The sequence below is a fragment of the Neofelis nebulosa genome, chromosome 1, assembly GCF_028018385.1.
Source record: "Neofelis nebulosa isolate mNeoNeb1 chromosome 1, mNeoNeb1.pri, whole genome shotgun sequence".
Lineage (NCBI taxonomy): Eukaryota > Metazoa > Chordata > Mammalia > Carnivora > Felidae > Neofelis > Neofelis nebulosa.
This window is the reverse complement of record NC_080782.1, coordinates 138,916,454-138,937,861: the sequence shown is the minus strand read 5'-3', so window position 1 is coordinate 138,937,861 and position 21,408 is coordinate 138,916,454. Positions and strand designations below refer to the sequence as shown.

The window sequence follows — 21,408 nt, the reverse complement described above, 5'->3', positions numbered from 1 at the left end:
CATGTCTTTGTTTTAAAGTCCATTTTTTGTAAAATAAGTATTATTACCATGGCTTTTTTTTTTTTTTTTGCTTCCATTTGCATGGAATATCTTTTTCCATCCCTTTATTTTCAGTGTATATGTGTCCTTAGGTCTGAAGTGAGTCTGGTAGGTAACAAAGAGTCTTGATTTTTAAATCCATTTAGTTACCCCATATGTTTTTTCATTGGAGCATTTAGACCATTTACATTTAGAGCATTTGCCATTTTGCTAATTGTTTTCTGATTGTTTTTGTAATTCTTCTCTGTTCATTTTCTTGCTCTAGCTTTGTGATGAATGACTATCTTTAGGGTTACACTTGACTTTCTGAGTTTGTGTATTGATTACAGGTTTCTGACCTATGGTTACCACAAAGTTCATAAATAACATTCTAAGTATATAGCAGCTTATATTAAGTTGACGGTCACTTAGGTTTGAACATGTTCTAAGAGAATTTCATTTTTACTCCTCCACGTTTTATGTATAGATTTTCTTTTTTCCTACATCTTTGTATTTTGTGGGTCCCTTAACTAATTTTTTAGGTATAAATGATTTTACTACTTTTGTCTTGTAACGTTTATACTTGTTTTCTAAGTGATTGCTTTACTACTTTTATTGTATATTTGCTTTTACTGATAACATTTTTTAGTTGTATAATTTTCTGGTAATTATGGCCTTTTCTTTTCCCATTAAAGAACTCCCTTTAACAATTCTTGTAAGACCAGTTGAATGGTGAACATCTCCTTTAACTTTTCATGGTCTAAGGAAACCCTTTCTCTCCTTCAATTCTGAATGATAACCTTGTTGAGTACAGTATTCTTGGTTGTTGGTTTTTCCCTTTCAGCACTTTGAGTATCTTGCGTCACTCCATTGAGGCCTGCAGAGTTGCTGCTGAGAAATCAGCTGATAGTCTTATAGGGTTTCCCTAGCCCTTCACCAAGAGCTTCTTTCTTTGTTGCTTTTCAAATTCTGTTTATCGTTAATCTTTGGCATTTCAAATCTGAGTCATGGTGTGGACCTTCTTGGGTTCCTTGTTTCGTACCCTCATGCTTCCTGAACATGGATGTCTGTTTCCTTTCCCAGGTTCAATAAGTTTTTAGCTGTTGTTTCTTAAAATCAGTTTCATGCCCCTTTCTCTGTCTCTTCTCCTTCTGGAATTCCTGTAGTGTCAATGTTTATTCAGTTGATGTTGTCCAAGAGATTCTTAACCCATCCTAGTTATTTTTTTTCCCCCTCTTTGCTGTAAGCTTGGGTGCTTTCCATAAGCCTATCTTCCAGATTGCAGATCCGTTCTTGTGCATCCTCTACTCTGCTACTGATTCCCTCTGCTGTATTTTTCATTTTAGTTATTATATTCTTCAACTTTGGTTCTTTTTAACATATTTTTTTTAATTTTTTAAAAATGTTTTTATTTATTTTTGAGACAGAGAGAGAGGGAGAAACAGAATCCGAAGCAGGCTCGAGGCTCTGAGCTGTCAGCACAGAGCCTGACACAGGGCTTGAACTCACAGACTGTGAGATCATGACCTGAGCTGAAGTCTGACACCCAACCGACGGAGCCACCCAGGCACCCCAATATATTTTTTAATCTCTTTGTTGAAGTTCTTACTTCATCTAGTTGTTCTCTGTAGTTCATCCCCTCTTCTCTCCTGCCTAGTGAGCATCTTCATGACCATTACTTTGGACCATTTATTAGGTAGATTGTTTGCCTCTGTTCTTTTTAGTTGTTTTTCTGAGGTTTTGTCCTGTTTGTTTGGCACACACTCTGTTGTGTCCTCATTTTGCTTGACTTCCTGTGTGTATTTCTATGAATTAAGAAGAACAGCTACTGTCCTAAACTTAGAGGAATGCCTGTGTATGATGGTCCCCTGTGTAGATTGTGTGCCTCGTGACTGTAGCTGGCCAGTTGGAGCTGTGGCTGCTGTGGGCTGGGAGTCCTGGGGCACTCCATGCTGGGGCTGTTCTGGTGGGATGACTGGAGATGTGGGGGGCATGGGCCAGGGCCTTCCTGGGGCTGTCTGCACAAAAGACACTCTGGCAGGACAGCTGAAGCTGGAGTGCAGGCTGTGGTGTCCTGGGGTGCTCAGTTCGGGGGGTACCCCGGCAGGGGGACTGGAGTCAAGGTGAGCACTGTAATGAGCACTGACCAGAGGTGCTGAAGTGTTCACCATGCTGAGGTCACCTTGGGATGGCTCGGGTTGGGGCAGGCTGGGGGCTTGGGATTTACCGAGGTGGCAGGCCAGCCCGGGCTTGCAGACCCCACTCTCCTCCACACTCTCAAGGTGGAGGGGGAAAGGAAGCCCCTCTGATCCAGAGAGTTCCAACAGCTCCTCAGGGCTGGTTCTTTTATATTGCAGTTACCCTGTGAAACCAGGGCTCTTTCTCCTGTGCCCCAGGGCAAACAGTTCTGCTCCGTGTCTCAAAGTACCATCCCTCCTTACTGCGCTTTGCAGCATCAGGGTGGGTGTTCTCGCAACTGTGTCTCCAGCTCTCCTGCAGTTCTCTGCGGGGTCTGTCTTTTGTCGTTTGGAAGCTGTTCAGTCAGTTATTCTTCAGGAGGAATTCCTCTACAATAAATATGTGTACGTTTGGTGCCTTGGTGGAGGAGGTGAGTTCAGGGTCTTCTCTGCATTTCAATGTAAATTTTAGATTCACTGTCTCAATTTCAACAATAACAAAAGAACCATGATGGGATTTTTATAGGAATTATGCTAAATGTGTAGATCAACTGGGGGAGAGTGACGCCTTAGCAATACAGACTCTTCTGACCTAAGTGGATGTCATGTTTCTTTACTTACTTAGGTTGTCTCAGTGGTGTTTTAGTTGTACCTATGTAGGTCTTTCAAATGTGTGTCCCATTTATACCTAAGTGTTGCATATTTTTATGCTGTGGGTATTGTTTGCTGCTAGTATATACAGATACAACTGATGTTTGTAGATTTTTACATGTTGATCTTGGATTTTCCAACCTTGCAAAACCGACTTAGTCCTGGTGGTAGTTTTGTAGATTCCTTTGGATTTTTTTTAAGGTAATCAGTTACATCATCTGTAAACAGATACTCATACCTTTATAATTTGGATGCCTTTCTTTTTCTTCCCAGTTTGAGTTATAATCGACAAAATCGTATACAAGGTATACAGTGTAATGATTTGATAGGTACATACACTGTGAAGTGATTACCATAATTAATCCATCGCCTCACACAGTTATCGTGTGTACGTGAGTGTGTGTGTGGTAAGAATGTTGAAGATCTGCTATTTGAGCAAATTTCAAGTATACAGTAGAGTATTAACTATCTGTTTTTTTCCACATAGTTCCCTCTGAAGTTTCAATGTGACTAGCAGCTAAGCTGATGTAGTTTGACTAAACTGAGCATGTATTTCAAACAGCTCTGATATTACCCTTGGTATCCAAATACTCTTAATCTGAGAAAAGTCCTTTTTGCCATAAAATCAATAAGCATTAGTAGAGCTTTTGTTAAGAATCCTGTGATTGGAAGTTTTGGTTAACTTCACTAGCCAGGATGCAGAGTCATAGGAAAGTTAGAATAGTGAGTGCAGACAAGGCTCAAGAACATAATGCAGATCTGGTCTTCTGTCCGTTCTTGGCTGTTGATTGGTAAAGGGAATAGAGGCCCACTGTCCCCTCCACGGTTCACGAATACCCATGAAAGGTCTAATCTCTGAGATAGAATAGGAAGAACAGTGTTACGAATTTATATGCAACTGAATAGAGTACTACACTAAACGAAGGATTCCCAGTTTACAAACGCCTATGTAAACGTAATAACGTACAGATACACAAATATAAGAAAATATAAATATACATAATCACGATGACTACCTCAGTTCATCTGATCTCAGTAGAAGGGGCAGATTATTCTCTTTGGTAGAAGGACACGCCACCGGGACTTGCTCAGCTCATACGCACCCTGAAGGCAGTGGCACGGACACGGCAAATTTCACGTGGGGCTTCAGGCAACAACAGACTAGGCTGCCATTTGCTCCTCCTGCGTCTGTGCGTCTGCGTCTGTGTGTTGGATTCCAGACATCTCCCTGTAGATCTGGACAAGGACACTGAGGTTCAAATGAATAAAAGAGCCAGCAGAACCAGTGGCCACCTTGTAGACCTGAGAACGAACAAAGGTCGACCCAAGGACAAAATTGGGGCATGAACTTCTTGCTGCTCTTTCTCCTTCTCCTCCCTTTTCCTTTTTGTGGATTTTTAAAATAACCTTTTAAAGACACATTTTGGGTGTCCTTTGTTCCTGGTAAACACGCACATGCAGAGAGATAACGGAGAGGAGTGTGGGTTGACGATGGATTGACGGAAGGCCGAAACTGGGCTGGCAAATATAATTTTTATGGGCAAAAAAAGTCTGTGGTCTAAAGCACTTCTGAAGGCTATTTATAAAAAGAGTTCCCATTTGGTACCTTTAAAAACATTTTTTTAAAAATGTTTATTCATTTTTGAGAGTGGGGGCAGAGAGAGAGAGAGAGAGATACAGAACCTGAAAAAGACCCTAGGCTCTGAGCTGTCAGCACAGTGCCGAATGCAGGGCTGAAACCCACGGACTGTGAGATCATGACCTGAGCCAAAGTTGGACACTTAACCGACTGAGCCACCCAGGACCCCCACCCATTCGGTACCTTTATTTTCTTTGGGGACATTTTACATATTTCAGTTAGTTACCTAAATAAACTTGTGTCAGAGACCAAGAGAAGACCATTAATCTCATCTGCCAACAATGAAGCTAAGCCAGGAACTGAAATTTCCTTCCTCAGGGCAACAGTCGGGTGAAGATACCAGTCTGCAGCCCTATCTCATCCAACCTAAACAGCATGACTGAAGATAGCTACTCAATATTCATGCCTCACATTCTTGATTTGACAGTCTGTCTTCTTCAGGGCATCTCATTTTGCACCGAATCTGAACTGAACTCAGGTAACAGAATAACGGTCTTGTTCGAAATCCCAAAGTTCTCTCAAGAAAACAGATGGAAGTGGTAGTGGCCATGTGTTGATTTTTCACATGACGGAAAGAAGTCCTACAGCTGGAACTACTCGTTCTTTAAAGCTCTGAATCCTATTCAGTCTACTCACTAATAGAAGAATTTGCTGAAGAAGAGCTGAAAATACTGCAAACCCACCAGGCTCAGACTCCTCAGTATGGGGTTGGCATTCACAGAAATTTATAGTAATGCCAAAGTTAAGATTTTGCAGCAATATTTCTTTTTCTCTGGCCAAGTTTTAATATAAAATGTTGAGGAAAACTCAGCATTCATCCACTGTGTCTGCATGCTTTCGACTAGTTAACATGTTAAGAAAAGGATTGTGCTGTCCAACTGTTAGTTTACTTGGAAAAGAAAAAATATTTGTCTACGAATTTGTGGATGAAATGTTTCCAAAAAGAAATTATAAATGGGCCTTATTTTAGTTCTCTCCTATTATGAATGACAGGTTTAACATTCCTAGAAACCTTAAGAATATAATGACTACATCTTTAAAAGCCCCTAGGGATCCCTGTGCATTAACGTATCAGTCAGTAAATTATTATCTATAAATTAATCTTTCTAAGCAGATTTCTACCCCCCTTTAATTTGAAAGCTAAACTTGTGCGTCTCCACTTGAGCAACTTCATATCTGAAGAGCCTACATCTGTAAAAACATTTCTAATGAAAACACGAGGACAACCCCAGAGAAGCAAATAAAGTGAGATTTAAGTATATAGCAGCCTTCTTACAGTTACATTCCTAACAACAGTGGATTCGAACTTGATGCCAGATAGAGGCTATATAATACGATCAGTATTATATTCTTTTGGTTTCAGTGAGAAATTCAAGTGCTCACACCACCCTGTCTGACTGTCCCATTTACACCAAGATAGAGGAGTTACGGCTTGGTTTCCCGAATCACGGAAGCCGAGGGAAGCAGAGAGGAGGAAGCAGAAGGACTGCTCTAGAGCAGGGAGCAGTAAAGGGAAGGCTGGAAAGTCTGGGCTCCAATGCCGATGGTACAGATGCCAAAACATAAATATCAAAGATGGACTTCAATTTGCACATTCTGCCATAAGAAAAATTATTCAACCAGACTTTATTCAGCACTCTCACACAAATTACTTCATCAGTTGGTAAGCCCAACCAGTAATAAGACTACTAAGCCTAATTTAGGCAGCTAGAAATCCGCTGTGAAAAGTTCTCTCTCCAATTTGTTACGCCCGTGGTCTGGGCTATCTGCAAAATGAGATGCCAGTGTCGTTTTGTCTGGTTTTCTGTTGTTGTTGTTTTCAAGACAAGACATTAATTTTATAAAACATGAACGTAACACAAGTTTCAAGGATCCTCCAATTTACCTTTGGAAGGCAAAATGGAAACAGAGTCATTAATTTCATTAATTTTCACTCCGGATTTTGTTAAGAAAGGTGCAACAGACATCTAACAGTGCACGCGATCAGAGAATGAGAAGACGGGATCTTCAAGGATGGCTTGATGGGCAACTCAGGTGTAGAAAACGTTCAGCATAACAACACTGGGTAGACAGATCGGAGGCAAACTTTACAGTTTTTAAACATTTTTTATAAAGATGTTTTTAAGTTTATTTATTTTGGGAGCGAGAGACAGCACATGCATGCGAGTGGGAAACGGGCAGAGAGAATCCCAAGCAGGCTCTGCAGTGTCAGCACAGAGCCTGACATGGGGCTCCATCTCAGGAACTGAGAACCTGACCTAAACCGAAATCAGGAGTCAGATGCGTAACCGACTGAGCCACCCAGGAGCCCCTCACCTTTCACTATTATTATTATTCATGACTGCTTTGGTAGGTGACTGATAGTAAGAGTTGAGCTGTCTTCATTGACTGGCAAATGTTACACCCTTATTTTGGCCTTCTGCCTATTATCGTTTAATACAACATCTGATAAAATGTTGTATACCATAGGAGCTGGCTATAAAAAATTCCTCGGGTTTTCCAGTATATCCAGTTTTAAATACCAACTTTGGGGGGGCACCTGGGTGGCTCAGTCAGTTAAGCGTCCGACTTCAGCTCAGGTCATGATCTCGTGGTTCGTGAGTTAGGGCTCTACCTCGGGCTCTGTGCTGACAGCTCAGAGCCTGGAACCCGCTTCAGATTCTCTCTGCCCCTCCTCCACTCACACTCTGTCTCTCTCGAAAATAAACAAACATTAAAAAAAAATTTTTTTTTTTAAATACCAACTTTGGGACTTGATATATGAAATGTCCCCAAGAGTCAACTCCACAGTGACAGAAGGTACAGTAGCGGCTGCCAGGAACTGGGCAGAGGGGAGAATGGCAAAGAACTTGCTCATGCATATGGGGTTTCTTGTGAGGATAACAAAATGTTTTAGAATTAGTGATCGTTGCACAACTGTGTGAATATAATAATCACCGAATTGTATACTTTATACACTGGTGAATTTCAGGGGTGCCTGGCTGGCTCAGTTGGTTGAGGGATGGCCTCTTGATTTCAGCTCAAGGCATGATCCCAGGGTCAGGGACTGAGCCCTACATCCGGCTCTGGGCGGAATGTGGAGCCTGTTTGAGATTCTTTCTCTCTTTCTCTCGCCCTCTCCCCTGCTCATGTGTACTCTCTAAAATAAAAACCACAGTGATTTTATGGTTGTGAATTATACCAGCAAAAAAAAAAAAACAAAAAACAAAAAACAATCAAGTTAGCTATTCAGTCAAGCTGGACAAAGTGATAGCAAGAGGCCAAATTTTAAAATTCCACACAGAGCTACCAGCGGACCCCTTTTCAGACCAGAACAGGCAATGTGTTGTGGAAACTGAGAGATGAGATTCAGGCCGGGCAGTCGCTGGACACAGTAGTAAGTGGGCCAGAAAAGTCATGTGGTCACAGGAGACTGTTGTCTTCTCAAGCTGTCTGTGCAGTGCCTTGATACATCCTTCGATCCTACTCAGACTCCCACATCTGCCGGCGCATCAGGAACTGAGGTCTACACAGAAATGACCGGGCTACACTGGGAAGGGAACTCTACACGCTTACACGGATGGGGCACCGCATAGACCTGGGAGATGTGACCCACCCTTCCCGTGCACGATAGGCCGGCCTCAGACGGGGAAACTAGACTCTCTCCATGTAGAGGGACCACGGACACCTAAAGGTCAATTTTATTTCACCCTAAAATATTGGATGGAAGAGCTGCCACTGGGCGCAGTAATGAGAAACGTGTTCGCCAATCCCTACATATTTATCTACTGTGGTTACACTCCCAGTCCAGACACTGATGCTAACTCAGTAAGGCGACCGGTGTTAACACATTCACGGACACTTACATATGAAATGGCTGTCGCTCAAAGACTCCAGAAAAGGTTTTACAGTTTCAGATGTTCCCAATTTTAAGAGACAGAAAAGCATCCGCAATGTAAGCATTTAAAAACCAAAAACACAAAGTGACTCGACGGGGAGTACCGAGTGCTTGCCGATCCTGTGCCGGAACAACAGTAACAGACTGCTCAGGATCTCCAAGAGACATCGGATTATGACTTTTATTTGTTAAGTGACAGAGCCAGAGGATGGCTTTACAGAAGGCGAAGTGAACCACACACCAGATGAGAAAAGTCCTTTTGTTTCTTTAAATCTGAGGCCCCCTCTAGTGTCTGAAAACAGTCACACGCAGCACACAAAGCAGGTGAAGGCACAGTCACAATATTTTACCAGAGACCTTCCGAAATAACAACACTCCTGTTCCGTTCGTGGGACATGAGTTAAAGAGAGAAAGGTTTAACCATAATTAATATTTCTGATTCCTGCTGTGATTCACCTAGTCCATATTCTCTCATTCAGAAATTTCTTTCTGTTTTTTACTGCTGGGTTGTTTTTAGAAGATGAATACTTTGTTATTAAGGAAACAAAATGAAACCTATAATGTGTGTTGGGGCTTTGCTTTTCCAAAAAATACACCTCCCTGAAAACAAGGGAAAATTATTTTCATGTTTCCCAACAGCCTGTTCTGCTTTTATGGAAGTTCTCGGTAAATGTTACCTATTTCCTGAAGTACACTTAAATTTATTCTATTTGGGAATCAGGAAATTTTAAACATCATGTATTTTAAGACTCACATAATCTGTGAATCTGCTAACCAGCCTTTTGGGCACCCTGTAAAAGGAGGTAGAAAGTGTTGCTCTGAGGACAGATGTTGGCCATGAAGAAGACGTTGTATAGGAATTCTCAGAAGCTTCTATAGACAGGGCACTACATAAATCCAATGATTTCATCTCGTGTACTTTAAAAAGACTGATTAAGATTAGGGGGAGTAAAAAATAGCCGTTTTTCACTCCTCCTTTCTCAGCACGGGCCTTTGTGTCTGTTTGCCTGTTACATTAGAGGGTTTGGGTTAACAACGAGCATCAGTGTTACTGGAAGATAAAAAAATCCCTCTTTTCAAGAAAAGAAAACAACACAATCTTGAGCAGGAGATGGGCAGAGAAGACCTTTTAAAGCTAGTACTGTCATCTTCCTGCAAGATAATAGCACACGGAAAATTTGGAAATTCAATACTTGCTGAAACAAGTTTGCTCTGTATGAACTTTATTTACACAAATGACTGTTTTTGTCATTCAGTGTGTGTTATGGCTTCTCTGCATCGATCCTGTTTTCTGTTTTCAAACCTGTCCTTGGCAAATAGTTACAAGTTAAAAACAGGCCATCTAACATGAGTTAAATAAAATTGGAGAGATCTCTATATTCAAATGAACAGGACACGGCTTTTTTAAAGTGCAACATAGACTCTTTTGGCTCGACATGAAAAATTAGGTAACTGGAAACTACCGTAGTCGTTTCTCTAAGAACAAATCTCACGAAAAGCTGTTCTGAAAGTTAGCCATGAAATCATAAATTATGGGAAATAATGAAAAGTCATTTAAAGTGAGTGTATAAAATGCAATGACAAATAAAACCAGGGTGGGAGAGGTAGCATAAGGTAAATAAAATCAAATAAATACTGTACAATAACATACAAAATTCTCCTTGTAAAAAATTGAAAATAGGTTTTTAAAACATCCATTTTCTCTTCTTTTAAGAGTTTGACAATGAAATTAAAATTTAAGCCTGGAGTCTCTGTAAAGATTTTCCAAATGTTATTAATTACTGGCATTGTGTTTTGCCAAAACCTCTCTGATCTGTCGGTCTAGTTCGCTTATTATTCGATCCTCGTGATTATACACACCCGTCCGCATCAAAGTATCCCTTTCTTCTATGAGTCGAGTCAAATAATCATCCAAACCTTCTTCCAATGGGTTGCCACGTGGGCTGTCCATTTTTCCACTTGCAATCTCTCTGGAATCCTGGTACTGTTTTTGTTCTTGTTGCCTTAACCTGAGAAGTCAAGAACCAATACCACTCTAGCAGGCAGCAAATACCATGTTGGGTTCTGATTTTTTTGTTAACAACCCCGTTTTAAAAAATGACTTAATGGTAAATTATGTCTGTAGTAGGATTTTCAGGAAGACGACAAAAACCAGCATTCGACTTGGCTAGCCAGAGTAAGCATACTCTTCAAAGACAGTTTTGAAAACAATACTTGTTTTTCTAATAATGAAATACATAAGAACTGTAGACGTTCTGGAAATGTGCAAAAAAAGAAAATGAAATCATTATGATCTTCCTTTAGATAACCCATCCAAGTAATAATTTTCTATGAAAAAGTCACGTGTATTTTAAATATTTTTCTAAAACATTGACGATAGTATACAGGCAAGGCTGTCTATGATTTTTTTTCACTTCCTAATATAACAAAAGTTTTCTTACATCTCTAAGGGTGCTTCTACAAGGGCTTCCCCAACACTCCATCATTTGCATGTACCGTTACTTAATCATCCTTTATTGCTGATATTTAGGTGGTTAAACCTCTGTTGTTTTGAACAGAATTTCCTTCTCCATTCATTCCACAAATGTACCAAACAGTACTAGGTTTTGGGGATACTACAGTGAATCGTGAAGAAAACTTTCCATTATGGAGCTGAGGTCACTGAGCATTTGTAGAAAGTGAAACTGTACGGATGTGAATGCCTGGTTCAGAGGGCATGTACATTTCAAGACTCTGTTTGCCAAGTCTTCACATTATGTTTGTGATGCCTCATCCAGGAGACAGAGAATGGAGCAGGTCTCAGACTGGAATCTGGGTACTTCCGATGGAATACTGTTAACCACACTGCCTTGTAAATGTCATATACTTAGTATACTTACTATGTGATAGTGATACCAAGTTTGGACAAGGCATAGGTTTTGTTTTAACTGAGAATATACCATTAAGAGAGAACCTCATATTCCTCTAGCAAGTAGCTATAAAAATGTTTTCATTTGCAACTACTCCTAAATTTTGTTGTTATAAATAAGAAGGATGAAGCAGTTAAGTCTGAGCCCCGGCTTCTGCATGGTCTTTAGAGTAACCATGCCAATGAGAACCAAATCCACTTGTGAATTGACACAGAGTTGGGGAGATGCAGTGAGGAGAGTCCTGGTCTCACAGACAAGGAGGACTGAGCCCCAAGAAAGGGTGCAGGACTCTTGACAGCATACACTTTGGTGTGTTCCAAGTGTATGAACAAGATTCCCCACAAACGAACAGGAAACTGAAGTCTACAGTCCAAGAAGGATACCAAACATCTCCATCTGTTGTGAGAGAAGAAGCCTAAGTAGTGAAAGCACTGTGGTTTGGGACAGGGGTGGAAATCAAATGGTTAATGGAAAAATGGTACAAATTAGAGCAATTCGTATGGATGCCGCCCCTGTTGTGATTTTTATAGTTCTCTTGGAGAAAGGGGTCCTCTGTGCAAACTAATGACATATGACATCAAACTATGTATTAGAAACTCCAACCATTTTCATGTTCATCTGTTTATGCATGAAAGATAAATGGAATTTTTATACAAGTGATAGATTATCCCTACTGCATCTTGACTAAAACGCAAATCACCCATCAGGCTCACAGTAGATCTTTAGAACCTTATAGCTGAAAAAGTCCATAAAGTTGTCAAAGGACACTCTACATCCCTGACAAACACGTGTCTGGCCTCCACCTGCATGTTTCTATCACTAGGAACCTACTGCTTTGTACAACTGCTCTGTTAGAGTTCTTTCTTACAAAGAACTTAGTGTCCAGGCTTCTCCTTTCCAACAGCTGGCTATGATTCTGCTCAGGAAGGGCACCGACTTCTCTTTAGCTCAGTAGCCCTCCAGCTACTTGAAGACGGCTGTCTAATACTCTGCCCTAGAGTTCTCAAGTTCAGTATCCCTCACTCTCCTAACCACCTTTTTGGTCACATTCCATCGGAAGCCCTCAAGGTAGGTGACTGACTTGAAAACGTGTTGCACGTGGGTAAGAACACCCCAGGTGTGGTTTTACCAGGGCTGAGTAACTGAACACATCTATCCATGTCCCTAACTGCAGTGGCACTTTGACAGCCAAGTCACACAGTTACTAGTGGCCACTCAAATCCTCCCCGGCTTCCTCACATCAACCGTTTTATTATGTCCTGCCCATCACTTAAGAGGTTTTTCTTATAAGGACGCTGCTTTTGTTTCTAATCTACTTATTGGTTTAAGTTCTCTCTAAATCCTAATTTCTTGAGATTAATAATCTTAATATCTTATTAATAAGATTTAATTTTGCATGACCTACAAATTCGATACCAAATGGCTATCTTCAGCCCACAGAATCGTGCTCAGTAAGTAGCGGAGGCTTAATATAGAGTGGCCTAGAACCAAAACATGCACTAGATGCATATGGCAGCAAATTGTTGGAAAGCAAGGATCATGTTACTCACTAATTTGTAACATCTTCCACGTTTACAATACAGTGGACACCAAATATGTGATTAAAAACGAAAATCTGAAAATGGAGCCTGCAGCATGGCACTACAGACCTTAACCTTTTCCAACTGATATTTATGTATAAATATTCTAAGTGTAGTTGTCTAATTCAGCTCTGAACCCACCTAATAGAGTGATTGCATCTGTCAAATGTATGTGCTGTGGACCGAATTTTGTGTCCCTCAAAGTTAATATGCTGAAGCTCTCATCCTTAATGTGATGGTATCTGGAGAAAGGGTCTTCAGGAGATGAGTAGGTTTAGATGAGAGCATAAGGGTGGGGATCTCATGCTGGCATTCCTGCTCATTGGAGAAAAGACGCTAGAGACAGTGGGAAGACACAGTGTGAAGCAGCTATGTACAAGCCAGAGAGTCCTCACCACAAACTCAACATGCTCGTCCCCTGATCTGGAACTTTGAGCCTCTAGCACTGTGAGAAAGAAATTTCTGTTGTTGAAGCCACCCAGTGTACAGATGGCAGCCCAAGCTAAGACGGTTTGCTGTGCTGAAATGAAAATACTAGTATCTTGATCAACTAACTTAAAAAGTCTTCCCCCAAAGTCCGTAATTTGTTCTTATGCTGCTTTCTAATGATGGCTTTTCTGACATGCAATACTGCTGAAATCGTAACTCAGATGAACAGGACATTCCAGAGAAGTCCAGTGGTGAACAGTAATTAAAAACACAGCGACAGAATCACATGTGAACCCTCCTGGCTCCATGATTTACTAGCTATGTGACCTTGGAAAGGGTACTTAAATCTCTAATCGGCAGGTTCCTCGTCTGTAAATGGGGATGATATCTTCCTCACAAAGCTGCTTTCAAGATTAAAAAAAAAAAAAAAAATTAGCCAAGAAAGCATTTATAAAAGCTCCTGGCCTATAGTAAGGGCTCAATAAGTAAGGGCAATTTTATTATTTATATTAATAATACAACTAGATTTGAAGTGTCTTACTTTTATGTTATTAAAAATTCAGTGTAATCAATTACCTTGAAATAGCAGCGAGAATCCTACAGCAGTCATACAAAAATAAAATTTAAAGGATTAACGCTATGAATAGGAACAAAAAAGCTACATACACCTACATTTATGGCAAAAAATAGCATAATGGTCCTTAGTGTAGATTTTCTATTTTGCTAGTCCACTACATTTTTCGTAAAGCTCTGACATTGTACTTTCCTTGGACCAATAGCCAATTAAAGGTTCTCCTACTGGAACTTGCATTGGTGTCTGGAAAAAAAGGGAATTTTTTGGTTATTATACCTGTTTAATTCATTCCTTATATCCAACAATTCTTGTCTCTCCGTCTTGACTGTATCTTTTTCCTCAGCAGCCAGGTAACGTAGTCTCATCTGTTCCAATTCTTCTTGCTGTTTTTTAAGACGAGCCATTTGACTTTCTTGTTCCCGCTCGAAAGAAAAAAACAAGCCAATACTCTTATGTTAGGAATAAATGTATCTCATAGGACTGTGACTTGTGTTCATAATCCTGTTAGATGATACCCATGATATAGCCATGCTCTCCAACTGTATGAGTCACCTACTATCTGGGAAGGCCCAGGCTCTCTTGAAAGCTCTCACTCGTCTTCTTGTTATAAGCCATAATCATTCATGGCCCAATCAGTGAATTGAGGTTAGATAACCACCATAAGATAACAGAAGATGAAGGAAAGAAAGAGTCTGCTGTCAACATAATGACATGCCCCAGGGAGCAGTGGTAAAAGCATCTAAGAAATAGTTTAATTATACAAAGATGTGCCCTGAAAAATTGAACTAAGTGTCTCTGCACTGGTCACTAATTCTCCTTCAAGCTCAGGTAATAAATAATATGCCTTTCTACTCTTCTCCAAGATCACACAAAAATCTCTGCAGCTAGGATATAAAATTTCTTTAGAATGAATGTCTAACCTTCCACAGAATGGATATCCCATGGTTTACTTAACCACTCTCTCAGGAACAGGCACTTCTGATATTATAAGCACTGCTTCAGTAAAACACCCTATCATCTAACACAGATGGTTCATGGTCCTTTCTACATATGTTTTGAGGGACAGATCCTTTTCTTTGGGGTCAGAACCACCAAAGGGGAGAACTGTATCAACAGGTATGTCTTTTTTTAACATAAACTTTTTCTGAATAACAATAAACTGCCAAATGACGAGTGGACATTGTGGTAAAATTTTGCAAAGCAAACTCCTCCATGCAGATTGAGAAACAGAAATTTAAGAGAACCCCAGAAATGCCTCTGTGGCTTCTGCCCAGCCATTAACCACTCATCCTTTCCTCAAGGTAATTACTACCCTAACTTCTAACACCACAAATTACTTTTGACTGCTTTGAACTTCATGTACATGGAATTGTATATATTTATGTTTGGCTATCTTGAGTTAAAATGGTTTGCAGATTCATTTGTATTTGGTATAGCTGATGTCTGCCATTCCTATATACTATTACACAGTCTATTCATTCCACCGTCAAGGGACATGTGGGTTGCTTTGTAATTTCGTTCTATAAAACTGATGTGAACATTATGTATGCCTTTCTACTGGGTATAGGATTCAACCAGAAGGATACAAAAATTTCAGTATTACTAAGTATTGTCAAATAGCTTTCAAAGTAGTTGGAACTAATTTGTACTTGCCTGTGAGTTTTCCAGGGCTCCATATTCTTATTGGCACTTGGTAATTTCTTTTTTTATTTAAACCATTCTGATAGGTTACATGGTGGTATCTCACTGTGATTTCATTTTGCATTTTTTTTCAAAGACTAATGAGGTTGAACATGGTATAATATTTGTAACGGCGTTCTTTCTTTTTGTGAATTTCCTGTTCAGCCATTTGGCACATTGCTCTACTTGGCTATGCATTTTCCCTTATTGATATATTCATAGTTCCTTATATATACTAAGTCTTCTGTCAATTATTTAAATATTGCAAATATTTTCCACTAGTTTTATTTTTTCTTGCCTTTTCATTCCTTTTAGTGGTGTTTTTGACTTAATTTTTGACAGAGTCCACATCTGGTCTCATCTTTTTTGGCTGGTGCCTTCTTTGTCCAACTTAAGTAAATTTTTGCCTGCCTCAATCTTGAAGAGACTCTTTATGAAGATGCTCTCTTATACCATCCTGAAGGTTCATTCAGATCACTAATTCATGTACATGTATATGTAATTCATGTACTGGTTTTGAGGATGTGTGAGATCAAGTTTATTTTCTCCCCCCACCCCCACCCCCATATAGAGCTTCAACTGATGTGGCAACATTTACTAAAAAAAAGTTCCATCTCCCATGGTTTGGCAGTAACAACACTGATATACCACCTCTGTCCATGTATGTAATATATGTATGGGTTTGTTTATGGAATCTCTCACCTGATCTATTTCTCTGCCTTTGCATTCAGTTATATTGCTTTGATGCTGTAACTTTGAAAATAATAACTCTTGATAAGTGATAGTATTAAGTCTTCCACCTCTGGCTGTCCTTCAGAATTCTCTTAGCTATTCGGGACTCTGACATTTTTATATAAATCTCTGTTGCTAAAGCTGGAATAAAGAAAGTCTCCTGGGATCTGCTTACGAGTGTGCTTAATGTACACATCACTTTGGCCAAAAGCATTATGTTTACAATACTGATTCTTCAATCAGTGAACAGTTTACCTCTCCAATTATTTAGGTCTTAATTTCATTTAATATTTTCTACTTCTCTACAGATGAAAGGTAAGAACAGTCTTAGAATATGCTCGTAGGTATTTCTTGATTTTAGATGTTATAGTAAATGGCAGTTTTTAAATTCTCATTTTCTAATTGGCCCTAGTGTAATTAAAATTGGTAATTATGTACTGAGTTCATTTCAGCAAACTTGCTAAACTCACTTATTAGCTCTAGTCTGTCACCTGTAGATACTTTTTGGTTTTCTAAATATAATAGTATCATCTACAAATAATAGTTTTATCTTCTTCTTTCCAACTGATACACCCTTTTTATGTTTTACTCGTTTATTTTCTGAAGGTGTTAACCAACCAACTTTACCTTTATTTAATAAATAAACTCAGTTCAGATGCTTATACACTGTTTATTAATGTTCCTGAGACTGGATGTCCAATTGATTTTGTTCTTATAATATCTTTGTCAGGTTTGGAGATCCAGATTATGCTAGTCTCGTTTTTAAAAAATGTTCTGTCTTCCTTCTTTCTGAAACAGTTTAAGTTTAGCATTAGTTCTAAAACTTTTACTGAAATTCACGTGTGAAGCCATCTGGGTCTTGAGCGTTTGTGTGAAAGTTTTTCATTACAGACTCAATTTCCCTAACAGCTATCCAATGAATATTTTGTTTCTTCTTGTGTCAGTTTTGTAAGTTCTGTATCTAAAGTTCACAAAAAAATTTTAATACCATTCTCCTCTCTTTTTAAATGACTGTGGGATCAGAATTCCTGTGTCCCCCCCCCCCTTTTTTTTTCTTGATATTCTCTTTTTGTCCTTGAACACTCCATGGAGGAGGTCTTTTCAAAGAACTTTTTGCTTTGTTGACTGTGTTATATGCACATTTCCTCCCTATTTCATTAATTTTTACTTATCCCTTCCTTCTAGTTGCCTTAATTTCTTATTCTTTTACTATTTGAAAGGGATGTTTTGAAAAAAAAATATTTTTTTTGCTTATTTTTTAAGTGCACTCAAGGTTATGAAATTTTCCACTAAGCACAGCTTGAATTAAATCTCATGTCTTGAGGGGGCACCTAGATGGCTCAACTGGCTGAGCATCTGACTCTTTTCTTTAATTAATTAATTAATTTTTTAATTTACATCTAAGGTAGTTAGCATATAGTGCAACAATGATTTCCGGAGTAGATTCCTTAATGCCCCTTACCCATTTAGCCCATCCCCCAACCCCTCTAGCAACCCTCTATTTTGTTCTCCATATTTAAGAGTTTATGTTTTGTCCCCCTTCCTGTTTTTATATTATTTTTGCTTCCCTTCCTTTATGTTCATCTGTTCTTTGTCTTAAAGTAATATGAGTGAAGTCATATGATATTTGTCTTTCTCTAATTTCACTTAGCATAATACCCTCAGTTCCATCCACGTAATTGCAAATGGCGAGATTTCATTCTTTTTGATTGCCGAGTAATACTCCATTGTATGTGTATATACCACATCTTCTTTATCCATTCATCCATCGATGGACATTTGGGCTCTTTCCATACTTTGGCTATTGTTGATAGTGCTGCAATAAACATTGGGGTGCTTGTTTCCCTTCAAAACAGCATACCTGTATCCCTTGGATAAATACCTAGTAGTGCAATTGCTGGGTTGTAGGGTAGTTCTATTTTTAATTTTTTGAGGAACCTCCATACTGTTTTCCAGAGTGGCTGCACCAGTTTGCATTCCCACCAACAGTGCAAAACAGATCCTCTTTCTCTGCATCCTCGCCAACATCTGTTGTTGCCTGAGTTGTCAATGTTAGCCATTTTGACAGGTGTAAGGTGGTATCTCATTGTGGTTTGGATTTGTATTTTCCTGATGATGAGTGATGTTGAGCGTTTTTTCATGTGTCTGCTAACCATCTGGATGTCTTCTTTGGAGAAGTGTCTATTCATGTCTTTTGCCCATTTCTTCACTGGATTGCTTTTTTGGGTGTTGAGTTTGATGTGTTCTTTATAGGTCTTGGATACTAACCCTTTATCAGACAGGTCGTTTGCAAGTATCTTCTCCCATTCTGTCAGTTGGCTTTCAGTTTGCTGATTGTTTCCTTTGCTGTGCAGAAAGCCTTTAATTTTGATGAAGTCCCAATAGTTCATTTTTGCTTTTGTTTCCCTTGCCTCCAAAGACATGTTGAGTAAGACTACGCTGTGGCCCAGGCCGAGGTCAAAGAGGTTTTTACCTGCTTTCTCCTCTATGATTTTGATGGCTTCCTGTCTTACATTTAGGTCTTTCATCCATTTTGAGTTTATTTTTGTGTGTGGTGTAAGAAAGAGACCGTCTTTATTCTATTGGATATTCTTTACGGTTTTGTCACAGATTAGTTTGCCATACTTTTGTGGGTCCATTTCTGGGTTCTCTATTCTGTTCCATTGATCCTAGTGTCTGGTTTTGTGCCAGTACCATACTGTCTTGACAATTACAGCTTTGTAATACAGCTTGAAGTCCGGGATTGAGATTGCCTCTGGTTTTGGTTTTCTTTTTCAAGATTGCTTTGACTGCTCAGAATCTTTTCTGGTTCTATACAAATTTTAGGATTGTTCTAGCTCTGTGAAGAATGCCGGTGTTACTTTGATAGGCATTGCACTGAATATGTGGATTGCTTTGGGGAGTATCAACATTTTAACAATGTTTGTTTTTCCTATGCAGAAGCATGGAGTATTTTTCCTTTTTGTGTGTGTCATCTTCAATTTCTTTCATAAGCTTTCTACAGTTTTCAGTGTATAGATTTTTCACCTCTTTGGTTAGATTTATTCCTAGGTATTTTATGGTTTTTGGTGCGATTGTAAATGGGATTGATTCCTTAATTTTTCTTTTTGCTGCTTCATCGTTGGTGTATAGGAATGCAGTCGATTTCTGGGCATTGATTTTATATCCTGCGACTTTGCTGAATTCATGGATCAGTTCTAGTAGTTTTTGGTAGAATATTTTGGGTTTTCCATTTAGAGTAACATGTCATCTGCGACAAGTGAAAGTTTGACGTCCTCCTGGCTGATTTGGATGCCTTTTATTCCTTTGTGCTGATTGTTGAGGCTAAGACTTCCAATACTATGTTGAATAACAGTGGTAAAAGTGGACATTCCTCTTCCTAGGTTAGGTCTAACTTGAGGGGGAAAACTCTGTTTATCCCCATTGAGGATGGTATTAATGGCCTTTCATATATGGCTTTTATAATCTTGAGATATGACCCTTCTATCCCTACTTTCTTGAGGGTTTTTACCAAGGGTTTTTTATTATGTTGTATTTTGTCAAGTGCTTTCTCTGCATCCGTTGAGAGGATCATGTGGTTCCTGTCCTTTCTTTTATTGATGTATCACATTGATTGCTTTGCAGATTTCGAACCAACCCTACATCCCAGGTATAAATCCCACTTGGTCATGGTGGATAATTTTTAAAAATTTATTGTTGGATCTAGTTGGCTAGTATCTTGTTGAGGATTTTTGCATCCACGTTCATCAGAATTGTAGTTCTCCTTTTTAGTGGAGTCTTTGTCTGGTTTTGGAACCAAGGTAATGCTGGCTTCATAGAATGAGTCTAGAAGTTTTCCTTCCAATTCTGTTTTTTGGAACAGCTTCAAGAGAATAGGTAGGTGTTAACTCTTCCTTAAATGTTTGGTAGAATTCCCCTGGAAAGCTATTCGGCCCTGAATTCTTGTTTTTTGGGAGATTTTTGATTACTAATTCGATTTCTTTACTGGTTATGGGTCTGTTCAAATTTTCTATTTCTTCCTGTTTCAGTTTTGGTAGTTTATCTGTTTCTAGGAATTTGTCCATTACTTCCAGATTGCCCATTTTATTGGCATATAATTGCTCATAATATTCTCTTTATTGTTTGTGTTTCTGCTGTGTTGGTTATGACCTCTCCTCTTTTGTTCTTGATTTTATTTATTTGGGCCCTTTCCTTTTTCTTTTTGATCAAACTGGCTTTGGTTTATCAGTTTTCTTAATTTTTCCAAAGAACCAGCTCCTGGTTTCATTGATCTGTTCTACTGATTTCTTTGGTTTTGTTTTGTTTTTCTTCCTTTTTTTTGGTTATGAGAGCACTGATTTCCTCTCTAATCTTTATTATTTCCTGTCTTCCTCTTCTACCTTCTTTCCAGCTGCTTTTTGGAGGGAGGGGGGGTTCTTTCCCATATTCTCCCCCTGCCTCTGTCCTCTCTCCACAAGCAAAAACAGCTCCCTGCCTTCCACAGCTTCTCTCTCCCCCAGTTCACTTCTCTGTGCCGTGTACCTGGTGCATTCTGTGGTTCAGGTTGTGCAGACTGTTGTGTTAATTCTCAAATCAGTTTTCTCAATGTGCAAGATGGTTTAGTGCAGATCTGGCTGCATTTCAGGGATGGGAGACACAAAAAAACCTCCATGCTCTTTCACCATCTTGACCCTCTCTGAGCATCTGACTCTTGATTTCAGCTCAGGTCATGATCCCAAGGTCATGGGACAGAGCCCTGCGTCAGGCTCCATGCTGAGCAGGGACAATGGTTAGGATTCCATCTCTCTCTCTCTCTCTCCCTCTGCCCCTCTCCCCTGCTCTTGTGTGCTCTCTCTCAAAGAAAAAAAAAGTATCTCATGTCTTGATAAGCTATATTTTCATTATTTTTTGGTTCAAAATATTTTCTAAATTCACTTGTCTCCAGTTTAGCTATGGGTAATTAAAAGCATACTACTTAATTTTCAATCATTTGAGGATATTCATTATCTTTTCATTAATTTCTAGCTTAATCTCACTCTGGACAGAACATATTCTAAATTACAATCTTCTGAAATTTATTGAGAATGGTTTGACCTAGCACATGAGCAATTTGGCTAAATATTCCATGTATACTAGAAAACACGTATTTTGGACTTTTCTGCT

At 39.3% G+C, this 21,408-nt stretch overlaps 1 protein-coding gene across 3 annotated transcripts in view; it reads right to left on the bottom strand.

The window, feature by feature from the left end:
* Positions 1–3,475: 3,475 nt before the first annotated feature.
* The window catches only part of CEP120 (centrosomal protein 120), an 80,955-nt gene continuing 63,022 nt past the window's right edge, over positions 3,476–21,408 (bottom strand). Inside the window, exons 20-22 of one of the 3 annotated variants that reach the window (XM_058737801.1) lie at positions 14,131–14,276; positions 3,950–4,082; positions 3,476–3,701 (exon numbers count right to left, since the gene is read on the bottom strand). In XM_058737801.1, coding sequence (XP_058593784.1) covers positions 3,534–3,701; positions 3,950–4,082; positions 14,131–14,276 — 447 coding nt within the window. In that variant the 3' untranslated portion in view covers positions 3,476–3,533. Of the gene's footprint in view, positions 3,702–3,949; positions 4,083–8,529; positions 10,372–10,399; positions 10,618–14,130; positions 14,277–21,408 lie in introns of those variants that run through there. The other 2 variants (XM_058737810.1, XM_058737820.1) reach the window with 2 other exon arrangements.